General features: G+C 51.3%; 1 protein-coding gene across 1 annotated transcript in view; it reads right to left on the minus strand.

The window, feature by feature from the left end:
* Window positions 1-20,636, minus strand: part of col28a1a (collagen, type XXVIII, alpha 1a) — a 321,284-nt gene that overhangs the window by 94,885 nt on the left and 205,763 nt on the right. Inside the window, exon 22 of the mRNA XM_072509076.1 lies at window positions 3,234-3,302. Coding sequence (XP_072365177.1) covers window positions 3,234-3,302 — 69 coding nt within the window. The remainder of the gene's footprint in view (window positions 1-3,233; window positions 3,303-20,636) is intronic.

The raw sequence follows: 20,636 nt of genomic DNA on the forward strand, positions 1-20,636 counted from the left end.
AGAGCCTCAGGTTAGCTGAGGGGGCGATTGTCCACCCATATTGTGCCCGGCATTTTCAACTTTAACAGTATAACAGTTTGATGTGTAATAACATAATAGCATAAATTTACAAAATAGCAGCTCCAGTGTGTCTGATATTTACAAGCCAGTTTGTGTCCGATGTACAGCAATTTTTACAAGTGTTCCCCCCTCCCCCCCACTCCCCCCCCCCCCGTTCCCTGTTGGAGGCACGTTCCGTTTTTTTCCCTTTTTTATTTTTTGTTGTTTGGTGGGGGAGGGGGGGGGGCTGCGTGGCCCTTCCCCACCTCCCTCTGCCCTCCGTGCTTCGTTTCATGCCGTCTTTGGGATCCCTTCCTTCCCCTCCCCCCCTCTGCCCCTGTCTCTTATGCATGTCCTCCCTTGTCTTTCTCTCTCTCTTCCCCCCATACCCCTCTCCTCCTAGTCTCTGTTTGCCTCGAACAGGTTGTGAAACAGGCTGATGAATGGCCCCTACGCTTTGTGGAAGCCCTCGTCCGATTCTCCGATGGTGTACATGACCTTCTCTGGTGGAGAAATTCCGCCAGATCTGCCAGCCAGCCTGCAGCTGCAAGCTCATATCAAAGTTCCAAAACCTAGGACTTGGCTCCTCATTCTGCAACTGGATCCTCGACTTTCTGATCCACAGAACACAATCAGTAAGAATAAACAACAACACTTCCTCCACAATAGTCCTCAATACTGGGGCCCCGCAAGGCTGTGTACTTAGCCCCCTACCCTACTCCCTGTACACACACGACTGCGTGGCAAAATTTGGTTCCAACTCCATCTACAAGTTTGCTGACGATACGACCATAGTGGACCGGATCTCGAATAACGATGAGTCAGAATACAGGAGGGAGATAGAGAACCTAGTGGAGTGGTGCAGTGACAACAATCTATCCCTCAATGCCAGCAAAACTGAAGAGCTGATCATTGACTTCAGAAAACAAAGTACTGTACACATTCCTGCCAGCACCAACGGGGCCGAGGTGGAGATGGTTAGCAGCTTCAAATTCCTAGGGGTTCACATCACCAAAAATCTGTCCTGGTCCACCCATGTCGACGCTACCACCAAGAAAGCACAACAGCGCCTATACTTCCTCAGGAAACTAAGGAAATTCGGAATGTCCACATTAACTTTTACCAACTTTTACAGATGCACCATAGAAAGCATCCTATCTGGCTGCATCACAGCCTGGTATGGCAACTGCTTGGCCCAAGACCGCAAGAAACTTCAGAGAGTCGTGAACAGAGCCCAGTCCATCACATGAACCTGCCTCCCATCCATTGACTCCATCTACACCTCTCGCTGCCTGAGGAAAGCGGGAAGCATAATCAAAGACCCCTCCCACCCGGCCAACTTACTCTTCATTGAATTGCATGCCTTCTATCTTCTAACTGGAGCCCAACTTTAAAAAAAATCTTTCCCCATGAATGTAGCCATTATTAGAGCACTGTAAATATATTACTTAGAATGAACCATAGATGATGTTCATCCGAAAATATTAGAAGCAGAATAATTGTGGATGCAAAAGAACAAGTTTTGACATTTTATATGAGATGCATTGTGAAGTCTTCTGACTATCTTTTGAACATAATTCAGGAGATACCAATAGTTGTACATACCTTTAAAAATCTCTTCAAAAATGCATTAAAGAGATTGGGCACATCTTGACAGGATAGCAAGAGTTCAGAATGTGATAAATTTCATTAAAAATTAAAGAACATTCTATCAAACACTACATCAACATTGGAGATTCTGACCCCTCGTGCTATCTATATATATATCACTCCTCCAACTATGGGAAAGTGGCAGAGGCGCTTGTGTGCTTCCAGACCCTGGATGGAAAAGTCTTGACCTAAATATGTAGAATTTACTATATGCACTCCAGATGGGTAAGGCTCAATGCCAGGACCACACAAGTAGAAAATGTGTCGAAAACATTTTTATCCAAGAACAATATTGTGTACAGGCTCGTACATATAAATACATGCATAGACCAGTTGGGGGCAAATGGTCTGCCTCTGTGCTGTAACTTCTATAGAATATCACAGGACTTAATTTTACAACATCTTGCACATTATTGGGTATAACTCTCCTGTGTGCTGCATGGTATAAGTTAGTGTTATTATAAAATTGAATGTTCTCTGATTCACTGTATGCAATGCCACAATACGCTATCTGTTACTTGCCCCAAAATTCTAATCAGAACTAAAGCCTCACACTGAAGATATAGCCGATTGATTGTTGCTAGCCCAGTAAACAGAATAAGTGATGATCTGGCTGTGGTATGTAAGTTTGCTGTTATATGGTGAGTTTTAAATGGAAGTAAAATGTTTGGGTTCTTCTCAACATGGAAGTGGCAATATAACTGAAGAAACAGATTGGGATTTAGTTCATAAATAGAGAACTGTGAGACCACCTTGAGTAAATTGTTTCACACCCTTTGAATTTATATCACATACAGCGTGACTCCAATCCACAGAACCACCTTGGCCAGAATTCTCAGGATATCTCCCACCATCCAAAGACTCCAGCAGGCCCGATGTCATTTCACGTTCTTCCTGTCACGATGAGGAAGTCCTGCCTTGGAAAGTTGGGCAAATCTCCAGTCATTCCAGGAATAGAGCTGGAGTGGCCAGAAGAGGCACATTATCTAGTAACCTGGAACTAAGTGCCGGGAACTGGAGGAAAGGTAAGTGAGTCGGTGTAGGGGGGCGGACCTGGGAGGGGTGTACATGAGGGTGCAATTGGAATCTCAAGGGGTTGGGAGGGAAGGGGGGCTCTGGAGATCATCGGGCTCTAAGGGGTGGTTCCCGCCGTCAGAAGGGACATTCTGATGGAGGTCCCCCCACCGAGATCAAACTTAGTTCAACTTTGGCTTTCCCCCTAAATCCATCCTTCACCCACCAACCTAAATTCAAGGGGTTTGACTGGGGCAAGGACCGTCTTCCCCTCCGAGGTCCTATTTACTTAGGTAAATTCAAATGAGAACTGCCGCCATTTTGATGTGTTCACCATAGCCTTTAGATTTGAACTTCAAGTCTCAACTTAAGAAAACAGTGACAATTATTTTTCAAGTATCTGCTTAGTTCCAATGTCCACAAAACTGAACTTGGAGTTTAAAATGGACCCATATTATCTTCTGTTGTATACTATATATTCATATTTGTTATACTCTGCCAGTATTTTAATGCTTTAGATTTTGTCTTACCTTTGGCCCAGGAAATCCTTTTCCCACTGGCCCTGGAAAGCCAACTTGGCCACGGAGCCCAGGTTCCCCCTGAAATTAGAAAAAATGTACTCGATTACAATGTTCCTCAAAATTTGCATTGGTTAACATTACAAGATAGATTCATAAACCTGTCACAGGAAACGTGTCAAGAGTATATACCTGAAATACATTCATTTGTCACACTTATTTTGAATTCCTTTGTCCGAGTTGAAACACAACTTTGCGCAATTTTCTCCTTTTCAACTGATCTAATGGCAGGTGGTTCATATTTCTATTGCTGTGAAAAATGAATTTGCTCCACTTACCACAGCACCTCAATGATGCAGAAAATAATAATATCATGAATGTAACTGGTATCTGAAAAAAATATTCTTCCAATATACTTGTGCCTTTATATATTTTCTGAGGGTTTTACCTATTTCCTGTGCTGTAATAATATAAATAACTGAAGACCACCATTCAAATCACTTCTCCTACACTTCTGCTAATCTCCACTGAAAGCATAGCAGCATCTCAGGGGAGCCTCATGAAAATTCAAGGCCGATATAATGGAAGCTGCAAAGAAATTCCTGTCTAGGAGTTAAATGCAATTTAAATGCAGACATTGCTGAACAAGAAAATATAAGGATCCATCTTGTTTTCCTTCTGCCACCCGAGTAATCACATGAACACAATGATAATGTAGTGACCAATAATAGCAATCAATCTTTATCAATTATACACACTCCCAATGCTCCATCCATTCAAACCTATGCCAACATATGCCCCCCACCCGTCCCCATGCCCTCCATACCCTTATGCCAACTTAGGTCCCTCTACCCACCACTGTGGTCTGCATGCCCCAAGCCAACTCATGCCCCACATCCACCACCCTTTCCTCTTATCTTCTTCATGCCAACACACCTAGTATCCTTGGGAAGTTCTTTGACAGTTTTGACACTTTATGGACAGCTCTGACAGATTTGACAGCTGAACAGTGTCATGATATCCATATTAACATATCATGGTGCAATCACATACACACACTGATGGACATGTAGATGGACCAACCAACACACACACAACATCACAGCCAATCACCAGTGAGAGCACACGCACTATAAAACAGGGAACACCACAGTTCCCGCTCATTCTAACAGGAGATAGCTCAGAGCACAGAGTTCACAGCGTGCCACTCAGACATACACCATGTGCTGAGTGCCTCACTAAGATAGTGCTTGGGCTGGGTCCACAGGTTAGCTGGTGAAGTACGAACCACAGCCAGAAGTTAATAGTTATTATTGTACAGAATAATAAAACAGATTTGTACCATCCACAACCGTGTTGGTTTGTTTGTGTATCGGAACACCCAACACGACATGATACCAGGTCTGGAAATTCACCAGCGACTGTGAGACCTACCTGCACCTCTTCAGAGATCCGCCATCCTGCGCCATGGACACCATCAGCCCACCACAGCCGCTCCAAATCGCTGGAAATCTCGGCGTCAACTGGAAGCTGTTTAAACAGCGCTTCCAGCTCTGCCGAGAAGCCACAGACAGGGAGAATGCATCGGACACCAGGAAGATCGCCCTCCTCCTCTCCACGGCGGGGCAACATGCCATCCACATCTATAACTCCCTGGCATTCGCGGAAGGCGAGGACAAGACGAAGTACAAGACGGTCCTTCTAAAATTTGAGGAACACTTCAGCGTGGAGGTTAATGAGAGCTTCGAGAGGTACCTCTTCCAGCAGCGCCTGCAGGGTAAGGATGAGCCTTTTCAATCTTATCTGACACACCTCCATATCCTCGCGCAGTCCTGTGGCTATGAGGCCACCTCCGACTCCATGATTCGGAATCAGATAGTTTTTGGGGTCACCTTGGACACCCTCAGACAGCGGCTCCTCAAAATAAAGCATCTCACCTTAGCCACCGCCATCGAAACCTGCGTCCTCCACGAAAACGCGACCAGCCGGTACTCCCAATTCCAGGCAGCCGAATCGGCACGGCAGGGATCCTACGAGGCAGAGCGGGTCCAGTCGATCGACTTCCTCCCGGCCTGCGGCCCGGATGAGGGCGGCCATTTCGCGCGCTTTCCGAGGCCTCCCGTGCTTGTACGCGGCAAAAGAGGGGACGTCGACGCAGAGGGACGTGATGAGCAGGCGCGCTCTATGCAGGACCGCACCGCGCATGCGCGGTGGTGCAACGAACGCCAGGACATCATGACATGTGGCAACTGTGGATCCGCACACTTAAAGCGGCAATGTCCAGCCAAAACGTGACAATGCCTCCGCTGTGACAGGATGGGCACTACGCTGCCTGCTGTCGAGCAGCTCAACATGCCAACCCTCCGCAATTCCGCCAGCCTCGCTGGGACATGCGGGCCATTCAGCCCACATACACCGAGTCATACCCTGACGACGTGCAGACCGGTGATACCGACGATCGGGAACCCTTCCGCGTTGCGGTAATAGACAGGAACCGGATGTCCCCAAGTAGGATCCACCAGCCGATGCCCGTGCACAGCGTTAATCCGGGCGATGAATGATGTGCCACCCTAACGGTCAACCCAAATTCGTCGCCCACTTAATAGACTGGACTTATGAGCCTGTTTGCACATTGGACTCACTGATTTGTTGTGCAATAATCTTAACGTGTTTCTTTCTTGCCGTTCCAGGAGTTCTCTTTCGATATTTGATGATTGCACTTGTTTTGTTTGTGGTACAACCTCGTTGCTCTGTTGCACCTGACACCTTCCTATGTATATAGTTTAGCCTCATGTACATGTTGTAAATTTTGCACACACATACTCAGATGCACTCAGTACACACCAATATTTATTAGCATGTAGGCACATATCCTTGTGAAAAGGGGGGATGCCATGATATCCATATTAACATATCATGGTGCATTCACACACACACACTGATGGACAGGTAGATGGACCAACCAACACACACACATCCCTCCAATCACCAGTGAGAGCACACGCACTTAGGGCGAAGGGGATCAAAGGATATGGGGGTGGGAGGATTAGGCTATTGATGCTCGATCAATGATTCCAGGAGCGATATTCGATGATAATTGAAGGCTTTATTGGACTAGATGTTTCCCCCAGCAGTGCAGGTACAAAATGCAGCTGCTAGGGAGACACAGACTCTTATACTCTGCCTTACTGGGCGGAACCAGCAGGCAGGTTTCACCAATGATCTTCCTGTCTCAGGCACCTCCCACACCAATGATCTTACAGCCTCAACCTAGGTACCGTAATACCCCTAACACTGACTACCACATTCACCCCCTGTTAAAAAAAAAAGAGTCCGGCTGGGGTGGTTGTCTCGCGTCATACAGTGGTAGAGGTTATGGTGGTACCCATCAGTGGTACAGTGTTTTGCCTTATTACATGTCACAACTATTTACAGTATTCATTTTACATGTACATATCAGAATGAAGCAATTAGTCGATCGGGGGCCCTGGTCGCCCTCTGTGATCGTCGCAGTTTAGGCGGTGATGCAGGCGCCGGCTCGGGCATCCGTGAATCCGGGAGCGTGAGTTTGGCTTCTTCGGTAGCTTCATCACCCCTGGGTGGGACCAGTGGAAGAACCGATCCACCTGGGAAGGGGGCAGCTGTGGGTGCGCCGGTGGGAGGGAGGGTGGGGTTGGTGGGGGGGATGTGGGTGGGGATCCAGAAGGCGCCAGGTTCCGTAGGGAGACCGTATCCTGCCGGCCGTCGGGGTATGCCACATAGGCGTACTGAGGGTTAGCGTGAAGGAGGTGGATCCTCTCTACCAATGGGTCCGACTTGTGCGCCCACACGTGTTTGCGGAGCAAAATGGGTCCAGGAGCTGCCAGCCAGGTTGGGAGCAAGGTCCCGGAGGAGGACTCCCTAGGGAAGACAAGGAGATGTTCATGAGGTGTTTCGTTTGTCGTGGTACACAGCAGTGATCGGATGGAGTGGAGTGCATCGGGAAGGACCTCCTGCCAGCGGGAGACTGGGAGATTCCTGGACCGTAGGGCTAGTAGGACGGTCTTCCAGACCGTTCCGTTCTCCCTCTCTACCTGTCCCTTTCCCCGGGGGTTATAACTGGTTGTCCTGCTCGAGGCGATGCCCTTACTGAGCAGGAATTGACGCAGTTCGTCGCTCATGAAGGAGGACCCCCTATCGCTGTGTATGTAGGCGGGGAAACCGAACAGGGTAAAGATATTATGGAGGGCTTTTATGACGGTGGCTGCGGTCATGTCGGGACAGGGGATGGCGAATGGGAACCGGGAGTACTCGTCAATCACGTTCAGGAAGCACGTGTTGCAGTCGGTGGAGGGGAGGGGCCCTTTGAAGTCCATACTGAGGCATTCAAAGGGACGGGAAGCCTTTATCAGGTGCGCTTTCTCTGGCCTGTAGAAGTGCGGCTTGCACTCCGCGCAGATTTGGCAGTTCCTGGTGGCTGTCCTGACCTCCTCGAGGGAGTAGGGCAGGTTGTGGGTCTTGATAAAATGGAAGAATCGAGTGACCCCCGGGTGGCAGACGTCCTCGTGGAGGGCCCGGAGTTGGCTCACTTGTGCGTTGGCACATGTGCCGCGGGATAGGGCATCAGGAGGCTCGTTTAGCTTCTCGGGACGATACAAGATCTCATAGTTGCAGGTGGAGAGCTCGATCCTCCACCGTAAGATCTTATTGTTCTTTATCTTGCCCCGCTGTGCAGTATTGAACATGAAAGCTACCGACCGTTGGTCAGTGAGGAGAGTGAATCTCCTGCCGGCCAGGTAATGCCTCCAGTGCCTCACAGCTTCTACTATGGCCTGAGCCTCCTTTTCTATGGAGGAATGACGGATTTCTGAAGCATGGAAGGTGCGTGAGAAGAAGGCCATGGGCCTGCCCGCTTGGTTGAGGGTGGCCGCCGGAGCTACGTTGGACGTGTCGCTCTCGACTTGGAAGGGAAGGGATTCATTGATTGCGTGCATCATGGCCTTTGCGATGTCCGCCTTTATGCGGCTGAAGGCCTGGCGGGCCTCTGCCGACGGGGGTAAAACCGAGGATTGGATTAGTGGGCGGGCCTTGCCCGCATAATTGGGGACCCACTGGGCGTAATATGAAAAAAATCCCAGGCAGCATTTCAGGGCCTTGGAGCAGTGGGGGAGGGGAAACTCCAATAAAGCGTATGCGTTCGGGATCTGGGCCTATGACTCCATCATGCACTACGTAGCCGAGGATAGCTATACGGTCAATGCTGAACACTTGTTGTAGGTTAAGTTAAGGGTTTTTGTGGTACGGAGGAATTTGCGTGGTCCTGCTGGTCGTGGCCGCAGATGGTGACGTTGTCGAAGTACGGAAACCTGGCCCGCAAACCGTACCGGTCAACCATTCGGTCCATCTCCCGTTGGAAGACCGAGACTCCATTTGTGACACCAAAGTGAACCCTTAGGAAGTGGTAGAGCCGCCCATCTGCTTCGAATGCAGTGTACTTGCGGTCGCCCGGGCGAATGGGGAGCTGGTGGTAGGCGGATTTGAGGTCCATCGTAGAAAAGACCTTGTATTGTGCAATCTGATTGACCAAATCAGATATGCGGGGGAGAGGGTACGTGTCGAGCTGCGTATACCTGTTGATGGTCTGACTATAATCAATGACCATCTTGTGCTTCTCCCCGGTCTTTACAACCACTACTTGAGCTCTCCGGAGGCTGTTGCTAGCCTCGATAATACCTTCCTTCAGTAGTCGCTGGACTTCCGACCTAATGAAGGTCCGGTCCTGGGCTCTGTACCGTCTGCTCTTGGTGGCGATGGGTTTGCAATGCGGGGTGAGGTTCGCAAAAAGGGAAGGCGGATCGACCTTGAGGGTCGTGAGGCTGCAGACAGTGAGGGGGGTATAGGGCCGCCAAATTTAAAGGTTAAGCTCTGGAGATTTCATTGGAAGTCCAATTCCAGGAGCGTGGCAGATCAGATGTGAGGGAGGACGTAGAGTCGGGAATTCTTAAATTCTCTTCCCTGGACCGTGAGGTTCGCTACGCAGAACCCCTTGATCTCTACAGAGTGAGACCCGGAGGCCAGGGTGATTCTTTGGTTAACTGGGTGTATGGGAAGAGAACAGCGCCTTACCGTGTTGGGGTGTATGAAGCTCTCTGTGCTCCCGGAGTCGATCAGGCAGGATGTTTTGCGCCCGTTGATGAGCACGATCGTCATCACGGTCGAGAGCGTTCGGGGCCGAGACTGGTCCAGGGTCACCGAGGCGAGTCGTGGTAAAAGTTGAAGATTTTCCTCGGGCGGTGTGTGGTCATCCGAATCGGGGTCCTGAGACTCCAGCCAAGATGGCGGCGCCCACGGGTCGCACATGGCAGGGAGTGGGCAAGATGGCAGCGCCCACGCATCGCACGTGGTCCCTGGGGAACAAGATGGTGACACCCGGGGCCCGCACGTGTCTCGGGAAAATGAAGATGGCGTCGCCCGCGGCCCGCATGTGGCCCGTGGAGAGTTGTGGTGGCGGCCCCGGTTCACCCCTGGAGACAGCGGTGACCGCCCGGGCCTGGCATACTGCCACGAAATGACCCTTTTTGCACAACCTTTGCAGGTGGAGGAGCGGTCCGGGCAATGCTGCCGGGGGTGCTTGGCTTGCCCGCAAAAATAACAGCAGGGACCCCCGGGGGTGGCTGGCAGCCGCGCGGCACAAGCTTGTGGGGGGAAAGGGGATGCATTGGGGTCGGCCGCGGGTGGGTTCCATGCTGCCCAAGGGGTTGCCGCGCGGTCGGGGACGTACGCGCGGGCATTTCGGGAGGCCACACCCAGGGAGCTAGCAAGGGCCCGTGCCTCCTTGAGGCCTAGTGTCTCATTCTGCAGCAGCCGCTGACGGATTTGGGAGGACAGCATACCTGCAACGAATGCGTCCCGGATTAAAAGTTCTGTGTGGTCGCTGGCTGAAAGTTGAGAGCCGTCACAGTTCCTACCTAGTACCAGGAGCACGCGGTAGAATTCATCCAGCGATTCCCCTGGGATTTGTCGCCTTGTCGCTAGCAGATGTCGGGCGTAAACTTGGTTTACTGGGCGAATGTAGTGGTCCTTTCAATAGGGCCATCGCGGCCTCGAAATTGTCTGCATCCTCGATGAGGCTGTAGATCTCTGGGCTCACCCTCAAGTGGAAAACATGCATCTTCTGGTCCTCCGTGGGTGCAGTCATGGCCGTCCTGAGGTACTCGTTGAAGCACGCCAGCCAGTGTTTGAAGGTTGCGGCTGAGTTTGCCGCGTGGGGGCTGAGTTGCAGACACTCCGGCTTGATTCGGAGCTCCATTCTTTAAAATCTAGTCCAATAAATTGATGCTCGATCAATGACTCCAGAAGCGAGATTGGATGACAATTGAAGGCTTTATTGGACTAGATGTTTCCCCCAGCAGCGCAGGTACAGAATGCAGCTGCTAGGGAGACACAGACTCTTATACTCCGCCTTACTGGGCGGAACCAGCAGGCAGGTTTCACCAATGATCTTCCTGTCTCAGGTACCTCCCACAGCAATGGTCTTACAGCCTCAACCTAGGTACTGTAATACCCCTAATACCGACTAAAACAGCTATTGAGCTAGATGATCAGCCATGATCATAATAAATGGCGGATCAGACGCGAAGGACCGAATGGCCTCCTCCTGCTCCTATTTTCTATTTTTCTATACCCCGTCAAACCCAACTGTCAATTAAAAAAAAAAAAATTTAGAGTACCCAATTCATTTTTTCCAATTAAGGGGCAATTTAGCGTGGCCAATCCACCTAGTCTGCAAATCTTTGGGTTGATGGGGGCGAAACCCACGGGGAGAATGGGCAAACTCCACACGGACAGTGACCCAGAGCCGGGATCGATCCTGGGACCTCGGTGCTATGAGGCAGCAGGGCTAACCCACTACGCCACCGTGCTGCTGGAGACCCAACTGTCAATAACCCGCAAGGTGATTGTTATACCACTACCCCAGGTTCCATTGATCAACCAATTACAAATACATTTTGAAATGTTCTTCCTGAGTCCTCCTTTCTTTATTTTCAATAACAACCGTTTCAGAATAATTTTATTAAATGCCTTACTGAAATCAAAGTAAATCACATCTACTGCTTTAACACTGTCAAATTCCTTTGTTAAAATTTCAAAGAAAACCAGTAAGCTATTACAATGGCTTTCTTTTTCTTGCTGTGGAGATGCCGGCGATGGACTGGGGTGGGCACAGTAAGAAGTCTCACAACGCCAGGTTAAAGTCCAACAGGTTTATTTGAAATCACAAGCTTTCGGAGCGCTGTTTCTTCATCAGGTGAAGTGGTGGCAGGTTCATAAACACAGCATGTGTAGGAGAGACACAATTACAGATTGGGATGTGAAGAATGGTTGAAATGTGAGGCTTTACAGGTACAACAAACTGTGTGAGTGGAGTGAGAGATAATCACAGGTAATCGAAGTGTGAATTGTCCCAAGCCAAAACAGTTAGTAGGATTCTACAAACCCGGGCAGTATAGTGGGGGTTACATGTAATGTGACATGAACGAGAGATCCCGATTGCGATTGTCCTCATGCGTGCGGAACTTGGCTACCAGTTTCTGCTCGGCGATTGTGCATTGTCGTTTGTATTGAAGGCCGCCTTGGAGAATGTTTACCCAACAGTCGGAGGCTGAATGTCCTTGATTGCTGAAGTGTTCCACGACTGGAAGGGAACATTCCTACCTGGCGATTGTTGTGCAATGTCCGTTCATCCATTGTCGCAGCATCTGCGTGGTCTCGCTGATGTACCACGCTTCGGGACATCTTTTCCTGCAGCGTATGAGGTAGACAACGTTGGCCGAGTCGCATGAGTATGTACCGCGTACCTGGTGGATGGTGTTCTCACGTGTGATGGTAGTATCCATGTCGATGATCCGGCATGTCTTGCAGAGGTTGCCATGGCAGGGTTGTGTGGTGTCGTGGTTGCTGTTCTCCAGAAGGCTCAGTAATTTGCTGCAAACAATGATCTGTTTGAGGTTAGGCTGTTGTTTGAAGGCAAGTAGTTGAGGTATAGGGATGGCCTTGGCGAAATGTTCATCGTCACCGACGACAGGTTGAAGGCTCCGAAGAAGATGTTGTAGTTACTCCACTCTGGGAAAGTACCGGACAAAGGGTACTCTGCTGGTCGTGTCCCGTATTCATCTTCTGAGGAGGTCGGTGCAGTTTTTGCTGTGGTGCGTTGGATGCGTAGGGGGTGGCTTCTTTCACATGTTTAGGGTAGAAGCTGGAGTAGTGGAGCATCGTGAGGTTTAATGGTGGGCTTGCAATAGAGTGAAGTGCTAAGGTGTCGACCAAGAATGCAACTGGTTCTGCAGAGTAGTCCATGGTGAGTTGGATGGAGGGATGGAACTTGTTGATGTCATTCTGTAGTCGTTTCAGCTATTCTTCGCCGTGAGTCCAAAGGAAGAAAATGTGGTCGTAATATCTACTGTATAACGTCTGTTGAAGGTCCGATGCAGCGAAGAGGTCTTGCTCGAACTGGTGTATGAAAATGTTGGAGTATTGAGGTGCAAACTTGGTCCCCATGGCTGTTCGATGTGTCTGGATGAAGAACCGGTTGTCAAAGGTGAAGACATTGCGGTCCAGGATGAAGCAGATGAGTTGTATGCTTGCGTCTGGAGATTGGCAGTTGTCAGTGTTGAGTATTGAGGCTGTTGCAGCAATGCCGTCATCATGGGGGATGCTGGTGTAGAGTGCCAAGACATTCATTGTGACGAGGAGTGTTCCTGGTTCAGCTGGTCAATGGGTGCTGGGTTTCTGGAAGAAGTCCATAGTGTCACGACAGAAGCTGGGGGTCCTTTGTATGATGGGTGCCCTTGACATAGCCAGAGAGGTTCACATACAGGGACCCCGTTGCCTGATGGGACGACCAGGTGTGTTGGCTTTGTGTACCTTTGGGAGGCAGTCAAGATCTCCAATATCAGGAGTACGTGGGACGAGAGCACGTAAGATGCTCTGAAGGTCTGGATCAAAGGTTTGCAGATTGATCAGTCTGTTGAGTTGGTGGGTGTGTTATTTGGTCGGATCGGCGGGTAACTGTCTGTAGTGTTCCTGGTTGTTCAACTGTTGATACATATCTTTGCAGTTGTCCTTTCTGTTCAGTATGACGGTGGCTCCTCCTTTGTCTGCTAATTTGATGACAATGTTGCAGTTGGTCTTGAGAACGCGGGTGGCTTGGGTGACGTTCGGGGTTATCTTGTGAGCGTGGCTGATGAATCTGGAATTGACGCATCTCCTGAAAGCTCCATGTTGAGTCTAGGGTTGCGGCCTTCCGGAGAGATCCAATTCCATAAGACCATAAGCCATAGGAGCAGAATTAGGGCACTCGGCCCATTGAGCCTGCTCCGCCATTCAATCATGGCTGATATTTTCTCATCCCCATTCTCCTGCCTTCTCCCCATAATCCCTGATCCCCTTATTAATCAAGAATCTATTTATCTCTGTCTTAAAGACACTCAGTGATTTGGCCTCCACAGCCTTCTGCGGCAAGAGTTCCACAGATTCACCACCCTCTGGCTGAAGACATTCCTCGCATCTCTGTTTTAAAGGATCGTCCCTTTAGTCTGAGATGGTGTCCTCTGCTTCTAGTTTCTCCTACAAGTGGAAACATCCTCTCCATATCCACTCTATCCAAGCATCGCAGTATCCTGTAAGTTTCAATAAGATCCCCCCTCCTCCTTCTAAACTCCAACGAGTACAGACCCAGGGTCCTCAACCATTCCTCATATGGCAAGTTCATCATTTCAGGGATCATTCTTGTGAACCTCCTCTGGACCATTTCCAAGGCCAGCACGTCCTTCCTTAGATACGGTGCCCAAAACTGCTCACAATACTCCAAATCGGGTCTGACCAGAGCCTTATACAGCCTCAGAAGTACAAACCTGGTCTTGTATTCTGGCCCTCTTGACATGAATGCTAACGTTGCATTTGCCTTCCTAACTGCCGACTGAACCTGCACATTAACCTTAAGAGAATCATGAACAAGGACTCCCAAGTCCCTTTGTGCTTCTCATTTCCTAGGCATTTTCCCATTCAGAAAATAGTCTATGCCTAAATTCCTCCTTCCAAAGTGCATAACCTCACATTTTTCAACATTGTATTTCATTTGTGTAGCACCATCGATCACACACGAGGCGAGACGTAGAGAACTTCAATCGAGGCTTTATTGAGCAGACTTGTTCAGACTTGTTCCCCAGCAGCTCAGTCACAGAATGCAGCTGCGGGGAGTAAACCGGGTTCTTATACCCCGCCTATCTGGGTGGAGCCCAGTAGGCGGCAGATCCAATCGGGACCCAGCATCTGTCCTCCAATAGCTCCTCGGCATTCATGGTGTACCGTATTACCCCTAATACATACCACCACATTCTCCCCTTGTTAAAAAAGAACCCGGCGGGGTGGTGGGTGGTATGGTGGTAGGGGTTTACCGGGTCGGTACCTTAACCATTGAACTATATACAATCATGCCGCTTTTACTGGGCCACTGAATTATTCCCATTTTACCCGATTAGCAGCGTTAACTATTTACAACAATGCCGCTTTACTGGGCCACTGAATTATATACATCTTAAGTCGACTCGATGAGTCAAGATGGTGCTCTGGTCGCCCTCTCCGATCGTCTCAGCCCGGGTGGTGGTGGTGGTGGTGGTGCTGGCTTGGGTAGGTCGACTCTGGGAGCATCGCGCTGTCCCTCTCTGTTTCCTTACTCCTGGGCCGGCCTGGGAGGAGAACCGATCCCCCCGGGAAGGGGGTGGCTGTGGGATGCACCTGCGGTGTTGGGGGGGTGTGGGGAGCTCCGGCGGGCGCCAGGTCCCGCAGAGAGACCGTGTCCTGTCGGCCGTCTGGGAACGCCACGTAGGCGTACTGCGGGTTGGCGTGGAGTAGATGTACCTTTTCCACCAGTGGGTCTGATTTGTGCGCCCGCACATGTTTCCGGAGCAGGATGGGTCCCGGGGCTGCCAGCCAGGTCGGAAGTGATGTTCCAGAAGCGGACTTCCTAGGGAAGACAAGGAGGCGCTCGTGAGGCGTTTGGTTCGTGGTGGTGCACAGCAGGGACCGGATAGAATGAAGGGCATCCAGGAGGACTTCCTGCCAGCGGGAAGTTGGGAGACTCCTAGACCGTAGGGCCAGTAGGACGGTCTTCCAGACCGTTCCGTTCTCCCTTTCTACCTGCCCGTTCCCCCGGGGATTGTAGCTGGTCGTCCTGCTCGAGGCTATACCCTTGCTGAGCAGGAATTGACGCAGCTCGTCACTCATGAAGGAGGACCCCCTATCGCTATGGATGTAGGCGGGGAAACCGAACAGGGTAAAGATGGTGCCGAGGACTTTAATGACCGTGGCCGCGGTCATGTCGGGGCAGGGAATGGCGAAGGGGAAACGGGATTATTCGTCAACGACGTTAAGAAAGTACGTGTTGCGATCGGTGGAGGGGAGGGGGCCTTTGAAATCCAGACTGAGGCGTTCAAAGGGACGGGAAGCCTTTATCAGGTGTGCTCTATTTGGCCTGAAAAAATGCGGTTTGCATTCTGCGCAGATTTGGCAGTTCCTGGTGACTGTTCGGACCTCCTCGACGGAGTACGGGAGGTTGCGGGCCTTTATAAAGTGGTAGAAGCGAGTGACCCCCGGGTGGCAGAAGTCCTCATGGAGGGCTTGGAGGCGGGCCACTTGTGCGTTGGCACATGTGCCGCGAGATAGGGCATCGGACGGCTCGTTCAGCTTTCCGGGACGGTACAAGATCTCATAGTTGTAGGTGGAGAGTTCGATCCTCCATCACAGGATCTTGTCGTTCTTTATCTTGCCCCGCTGTGCATTATCGAACATGAAGGCTACCGACCCTTGGTCAGTGAGGAGAGAGAATCTCCTACCGGCCAGGTAATGCATCCAATGTCGCACAGCTTCCACTATGACTTGGGCCTCCTTTTCTACTGAGGAGTGACGAATTTCTGAAGCGTGGAGGGTCCGGGAGAAAAAGGCCAGAGAAAGTGGCTGCCAGAGCTACCTCGGATGCGTCGCTCTCGACTTGGAAGGGGAGGGACTCACCGATGGCGCGCATCGTGGCCTTTGCGATATCCGCTTTGATGCGGCTGAAGGCCTGGCGGGCCTCTGCCGACAGGGGAAAAGTAGTGGACTGGATTAGTGGGCGGGCCTTGTCTGCGTACTGGGGGACCCACTGGGCGTAATAAGAAAAGAAGCCCAGGCAGCGTTTCAGGGCTTTGGCACAGTGGGGGAGAGGGAACTCCAGCGCCAGCGTTCAGGGTCGGGGCCTATCACTCCATTGCGCACTACGTAGCCCAAGATGGCTAGACGGTGGGTGCTAAACACGCATTTTTCCTCGTTGTAGGTGAGGTTGAGGGCGTTAGCGGTCTGGAGGAATTTGCGGAGGTTGGCGTCATGGTCTTGCTGGTCGTGGCCGCAGATGGTGACGTTGTTCAGGTACGGGAACGTGGCCCGTAAACCGTGCTGGTCAACCATTCGGTCCATCTCCCGTTGGAAGACCGAGACCCCGTTCGTGACGCCGAATGGAACCCTTAAGAAGTGGTATAGCCGCCCGTCTGCTTCGAAGGCAGTGTACTTGCGGTCACCGGGGCGAATGGGGAGCTGGTGGTAGGCGGACTTAAGGTCCACGGTGGAGAAGACCTTGTACTGTGCAATCCGATTGACCATGTCGGATATGCGGGGAAAAGGGTACGCATCTAGCTGCGTGTACCTGTTGATGGTCTGACTGTAGTCTACGACCATCCTTTGCTTCTCCTCTGTCTTCACTACTACCACCTGAGCTCTCCAGGGACTATTGCTGGCCTGGATTATGCCTTCCTTCAGCAGCCGCTGGACTTCGGACCTGATAAACGTCCGGTCCTGGGTGCTGTACCGTCTGCTCCTAGTGGCGACGGGTTTGCAATCCGGGGTGAGGTTCGCAAACAAGGAGGGCGGTTCGACCTTGAGTGTCGCGAGGGCGCAGATAGTCAGTGGGGGTATAGGGCCGCCAAATTTAAATGTTAAGCTCTGGAGGTTGCATTGGAAGTCCAACCCCAGGAGAGTGGGAGCGCAGAGGTGGGGAAGGGCATACAACCGGTAATTTTTGAACTCCCTCCCCTGCACTGTTAGGCTTGCGATGTAGAACTCTCTGATTGCAACGGAGTGGGACCCAGCCGGCAGGAAAGATTTTTGGGTGCTTGGCCGAATTACAAGGGAACAGCATCTTACCGTGTCCGGATGAATAAAACTGTCCGTGCTCCCCGAGTCGATCAAACACGGCGTCTCGTGCCCGTTCACCAGCACCTTTGTCGTTGTCGTCTGGAGCGTCCGGGGCCGCGACTGGTCGAGGGTCAACGATGCCAAACGTGGTTGGTGCATCAGATCGTTGTCTTCAGGCAGTGTGGAGCCGTCCACGCTGGGGTGCTTGCCTGTCAGCCAAGATGGCGGCGTCCATGGATCGCACGCTGCTGGGGTGGACAAAATGGCCGCTCCCATGGGTCGCACTCGGCCGGGGGTGGACAAAATGGCCGCTCCCATGGATCGCACGCGGCCCGTGGGTAGGAAGATGGCGGCGCCCGTCCCCCCTCATGGTGTCCGGGGTCCAAAATGGCGGTGCCCGTTGGCCGCCCGTGGGTCGCTGGGGGGGTTGAGCCCGTTGTCCCGTTTCTTCCCTGGAGATAGCGGCGACCCCACGGGGCTGGCACACCGCTGCGTAGTGCCCCTTTTTGCCGCAGCTTTTACAGGTGGCCGAGCAGCGCTGGCGGGGGTGTTTCGGCTGCCCGCAAAAGTAGCAGCGGGGACCCCCCCGGGTGGTCTGGGATTCTGCCCGCGCATGCTTGCGGAGGGGTGGGGGGTGCCGGGGGGTCGGTCGCGGCTGGGGTCCACGGAGCCCAAGGGGCTGTAGTGCGGTCGGGGGCATAGGCGCGGGCGTTTTGGGAGGACTCGTCGAGGGAGGCTGCAAGGGCCCGTGCCTCTGTGATTCCGAGGGATCTTTCTCTAAAAGTCTCTGGCGAATTTGCGACGATGCCAAACCTGCTACGTAAGCGTCTCTGATCAGGAGGTCCGTATGTTCATTCGCCGTTACCGCTGGGCAGTCGCAGTTTCTTCCCAGGATCGTCAGCGCATTGAAGAATTCGTCCAGCGATTCCCCGGGGAGTTGTCATCTCGTCGCGAGGCGCTGCCGAAACACCCCCGCCAGCGCTGCCCGGCCCGTTCGGCCACCTGTAAAAGCTGCGGCAAAAAGGGGCAGCACGGTAGCATTGTGGATAGCACAAATGCTTCACAGCTCCAGGGTCCCAGGTTCGATTCCGGCTTGGGTCACTGTCTGTGCGGAGTCTGCACATCCTCCCCGTGTGTGCGTGGGTTTCCTCCGGGTGCTCCGGTTTCCTCCCACAGTCCAAAGATGTGCGGGTTAGGTGGATTGGCCATGCTAAATTGCCCATAGTGTCCAAAATTGCCCTTAGTGTTGGGTGGGGTTACTGGGTCATGGGGATAGGGTGGAGGTGTGGACCTTGGGTAGGGTGCTCTTTCCAAGAGCCGGTGCAGACTCGATGGGCCGAATGGCCTCCTTCTGCACTGTAAATTCTATGACTCTATGAGCTGGTAGCGTGCGTAGACCTGGTTGACGGGCCTAATGTAGGTCTGTTTCAGCAAGTTGATCGCCGCTGGGAATTCTTCCGCGTCCTCGATGAGTGCGTAGATTTCGGGACTCACTCTGGAATGCAGGACCTGCATCTTCTGGTCTTCCGTTGGTCTGCCGTGGGCCGTTCGGAGGTACCCCTCAAAGCACGCCAGCCACTGTTTAAACGCCAATGTCGCGTTAGCTGCTTGGGGGCCGATTCGCAGGCACTCCGGGGCGATTCGGAGCTCCATATTCCTTTGTAAGTCTGCTCAATAAATTATAGCACCATCGATCACACACGAGGCGAGACATAGAGAACTTCAATCGAGGCCTTATTGAGCAGACTTGTTCCCCAGCAGCTCAGTCACAGAATGCAGCTGCGGGGAGTAAACCGGGTTCTTATACTGGGTGGAGCCCAGTAGGCGGCAGATCCAATCGGGACCCAGCATCTGTCCTCCAATAGCTCCTCGGCATTCATGGTGTATCGTATTACCCCTAATACATACCACCACAATTTGCCACTTTATTGCCCACTCTCCGAGCTTGTCCAAATCCTTCTGCAGCCCCCTTGCTTCCTCAATACTACCTGGCCCTCTACAGATCTTTGTATCATCTGCAAACTTAGCAACAGTGCCTTCAGTTCCTTCTTCCAGATCATTAATGTATATTGTGAAAAGCTGTGGTCCCAGCACAGACCCCTGAGGCACAACACTAGTCACCGGCTGCCATGCTGAAAAAGACCCCTTTATCCCCACTCCCTGCCTTCTGCCAGTCAGCCAATCCTCTATCAATGACAGTATCTTACCCTTAACACCATGGGTTTTAAAATAATTTGACAGTCTCCTATGCGGCACCTTGTCAAAGGCCTTCTGGAAATCTAAATAAATCACGTCCACTGGTTCTCCTTTGTCTAACTTCCTTGTTACCTCCTCAAAGAACTCTAACAGATTTGTCAGACACGACCTCCCTTTGACAAAGCCATGCTGACTCAGTCCTATTTTCCCAGTCACTTCCAAGTACTTTGCGATCTCTTCTTTAATAAGACTCCAAAATCTTACCAATGACCGAAATCCGGCTAACCGGCCTATAATTTCCTATCTTCTGCCTCCCTCCCTTCTTAAACAGTGTTGTTACATTAGCCACTTTCCAGTCCTCTGGGACCCTTCCTGCCTCCAGTGATTCCTGAAAAATCATCACCAAGGCCTCCACAATTTCCTTAGCTATCTCTTTTAGGATCGTAGGGTGTTGTCCGTCTGGCCCAGGTGACTTATCCACCTTCAGACCCAGAACCTTCTCCTTAGTAATGGTCACTGCACTCACCTCTGCCCCCTGGTTCTCCTGGAGCTCTGGCATCCCTCTGGTGTCTTCCACTGTGAAGACTGATGCAAAGTAACTATTCAGTTCATCTGCCATTTCTTTGTTTTCTATTATTACTTCTCCAGCCACATTTTCCAGTGGTCCAATGTCTATTTTTGCCTCTCTCTTACCTTTTATATATTGAAAAAAAACTCTCCCTATCTTCCTTTATATTACTAGCTAGCTTGCACTCATACTTCATCTTCTCCCCACTTATTGCTTTTTTAGTTGTCTTCTGCTCGCTTTGAAAGGCTTCCCACTAATCCTTGCCATTTTGTATGCTTTTTCTTTAGCTTTTCTGCTGTCCTTTGGGTTCTCTGTTGACATCTTGGGGTTTGTGGAAGAACTCCCTGAGCCTCACTCGCCTGATAATTCCACTGTGTCTTCCGCGAAACCGATGGGATCCATTTTGGTGGTGGGGCAAAGATTGAGCCCTCGGCTGACATCTTCGATTT

This window comes from Scyliorhinus torazame, chromosome 6 (genome assembly GCF_047496885.1).
Source record: "Scyliorhinus torazame isolate Kashiwa2021f chromosome 6, sScyTor2.1, whole genome shotgun sequence".
NCBI classification, from domain to species: Eukaryota; Metazoa; Chordata; class Chondrichthyes; order Carcharhiniformes; family Scyliorhinidae; genus Scyliorhinus; species Scyliorhinus torazame.